The 2849-nt window shown below is 35.0% G+C and overlaps 1 protein-coding gene and 1 long non-coding RNA gene across 2 annotated transcripts; one reads left to right on the forward strand and one right to left on the reverse strand.

Moving 5' to 3' along the window:
- The first annotated feature begins 29 nt into the window (after positions 1-29).
- LOC100633534 (E3 ubiquitin-protein ligase TRIM71-like) lies at positions 30-1811 on the forward strand. Its single transcript, XM_003391480.2, has one exon. It carries the CDS (start codon positions 191-193, stop codon positions 1670-1672), a length of 1482 nt encoding a protein of 493 aa, XP_003391528.2. The 5' UTR covers positions 30-190; the 3' UTR covers positions 1673-1811.
- A 583-nt stretch (positions 1812-2394) lies between these two features.
- On the reverse strand, positions 2395-2816 carry LOC109591149 (uncharacterized). Its single transcript, XR_002189679.1, has 2 exons — positions 2589-2816; positions 2395-2537 (listed from the first exon to the last, which is right to left on the reverse strand). It is a non-coding gene; the product is annotated as an uncharacterized LOC109591149 (long non-coding RNA).
- Positions 2817-2849: the final 33 nt, after the last annotated feature.

Raw genomic sequence — 2849 nt, forward strand, 5'->3', positions numbered from 1 at the left:
GCTGATGTACTATTGCAATGATTGCAATAAATTGGTTTGTCACATTTGTCTTAACGTTAAACATAAAAGTCACAATTACAATGATTACCTTGATGAAGGTGATGCAGCACGTAAAGCATTAAAGGAAAGTGTTGCTAGTTGTGATAGAGTCATTCCTCCAGTCACTGAAGCTATTGCTAATGGAGAGAAGATGCTAGAGCAGATAGCAACATGTAAAGAAGAAGTAAGGCAGGAAATCAAGGAAACAATTGAAGAGCTTAAAGCTGTTTTAGATAAGAGATGCAATGATCTACTAATGGAGACAGAAGAGATTGCTAGTGCTAAGAGAAATTCTGTCGAGAAGCAGTTGGATGGGTTTCGTAAACTGGTAAAACAGGTTTCTCATGGTCGTCATCTTGCATCATCAGTGAGTGAGCGTACTGATCCAGGTGAAGTTCTCAGTGTTAAGAAGCTAATCACCAATCAACTAGAGGAATGCATTGAAGAGTATAAGAAACTACCTCTAGAAATAGAAGAAAATGAAGCGATTGTAACATGTCTAGATACGTGTTTTTTAAGTAAAGAAATCAATGAGTTTGGAAGTGTCTCTGAGGTAGATATAGATGCATACTCCATTGATAGTGGGTTAGCTATTCCATTGGGAACTGTAAAGAAAGAAAGGAAATTCAAAGTGGCTCTACCAGCAGGCATTGATAAAGCAGCAAGCTATTTGAAGGGTTCCTTTATCAAAAGTAATGGTAATAAAGAGGAGGGTAGAGTTGCTAAAATTAATAACAACACAGCCATTGTATCATGCACACCTCAAAGTATTGGTGGATATGAGCTATCAGTGACTATAAGAGGTCACCATATTAAAGGTAGTCCTTATCAACTTTCAGTAAAAGCATCAAGAGACTATACCACACTAACTAACCAGAGACCCTTTAATGTGGGGAATAATACTCGTGGTGTTGCTGTTCATACTAATGGTGAAGTATTTGCTAGTAATTGTGGGAATGGATTTGTTCAGGTATTTGGTGAGGATGGTACTGCAGTAAGAAGGATTGGGTCTAAAGGTAATGGTAATGGACAGTTTGATTGTCCTTGGGGTTTATTGCTGGTAGGAGACAGGCTCTATGTGTCTGATGATAATCTTCATTGTGTGCAGTATTTCTCAGCTACTACTGGTCAGTATATTGGTCAGTTTGGTAGTGAAGGTAATGGAAATGGACAATTCTCTCGTCCTTTTGGTATGTCTACTGATGGTAAAGGTAATATATTAGTAGCTGAATATGGAAACAGAAGAGTACAAGTGTTTAAAGAAGATGGTACGTTTGTACAAGCCATACATTGTGATGGTAGTGCAACTGATGTAGCAGTTGATAATGAAGGAAAAATACACGTTACCATTCAAAGTCAACATCATGTTCAAGTCTTCTCTCCTGATGGTAAAACTCATTGTGATACATACAATCATCCATCTGGTAACTTTAATATTCCTTCAAGTATTGCTATTGATGATGAAGGATATATCTTTGTACTAAGTAGCAATGGCTATCTTCATGTATTGAGTCCTGACAAGAAACAAGTCAAATTAATCTCAGGATTATCTTTTCCATGGGGTGTAACACTGGATAAGAATGGATATATTTATGTTGCAGATTATAGCAACAAACATGTAGCAAAATATTAAGTAGTCGTTCAATAAAATTGCAATAAAGTACAAGTAGCTATGATATTTTGTCACTCTAACTCTTTCCCTTCCACCTCTCTTTCATACACACACAATTTCCCCGTTTCTGCCTCCTCTCTACTTTAAGTGGCTATTAATTATTATTATTATTAATTTGATTCAAAATTTTGAAAATAAGTAAAAGTAGAAAATTTCAAAATATCATCATCATTATTATACTAGTACATACACATGTTCCTAATGTACACTATAATACATTATACATTATGTTTTATACATTATAGTTAGATCACTAGGTGAATCAGTACCTGATAATAAACTGGGTCTACTCTCTCTTCCATTTCTATTTGAATTTAAACTAGTTGTTTCTACATAATCACATAAATATGTAGTCTCGTCATTGTTGTTTTTTGGACTTTTGATGTAAAACCTTGGAGTTTCCAGCTGAAAACCTTCAGCCTCACCCCCCTATTAAGTATGCAGAAAGTATGTTTAGCTGATTATCTCTGTAGTTGTTCATTCAAATTTAGTACTTTTATTTTTCAAAAAAAGTAAATTTGCATACCTACCTGCTGATACCAGACAACAATTGGAATTGCACTGCTAACAGACTTTAAAAAAATATTACCATTATCCAACTACAATGAGCCAATAGGTAAATTTCTCATCCCTGGATCAAGTGAAGAACAACTTTGCCTAGACAGCTTTTGGCTTTTCTAGCATTGTGGCATCAGTTCATGGACTGCTATCGCATTATAGTATTAAAGAATAATTATTTTAGGTAACAAAAACAATTACAACATTATAAAAAGAACACAAAAATGCAAGTTTATGTACAGTGTCCTAATTTTGAAAGACAGCAAGCCTATAAACATGAAAAGAAATGTAAATAGGGAAAATGTATAATTGACCTCACTTGAATGCAAGACTCATTGATGACCTCAGTATCTCCTAAGCTTGATGCATCAAGAAAATGGTGACACTAAAGAGATAGAGAAACAAAAAGAGGAAAGAGAGAAAGGTGTACAGCACTGAATTGTTATTACAAAGGTAATAGTAATGGCAATGGTAACTGTATTGCCATCTGTGCTCAGAAGGCAATGTCATTGTTAATGGGTTTATCTGAGACATAATGAAGAATACATGTATAGTCAGTGACATAGGCCTGTGACAATAC

The sequence above is a fragment of the Amphimedon queenslandica genome, unplaced genomic scaffold (genome assembly GCF_000090795.2).
Source record: "Amphimedon queenslandica unplaced genomic scaffold, v1.1 AMPQUscaffold_8836_Cont19224, whole genome shotgun sequence".
Taxonomy (NCBI): domain Eukaryota; kingdom Metazoa; phylum Porifera; class Demospongiae; order Haplosclerida; family Niphatidae; genus Amphimedon; species Amphimedon queenslandica.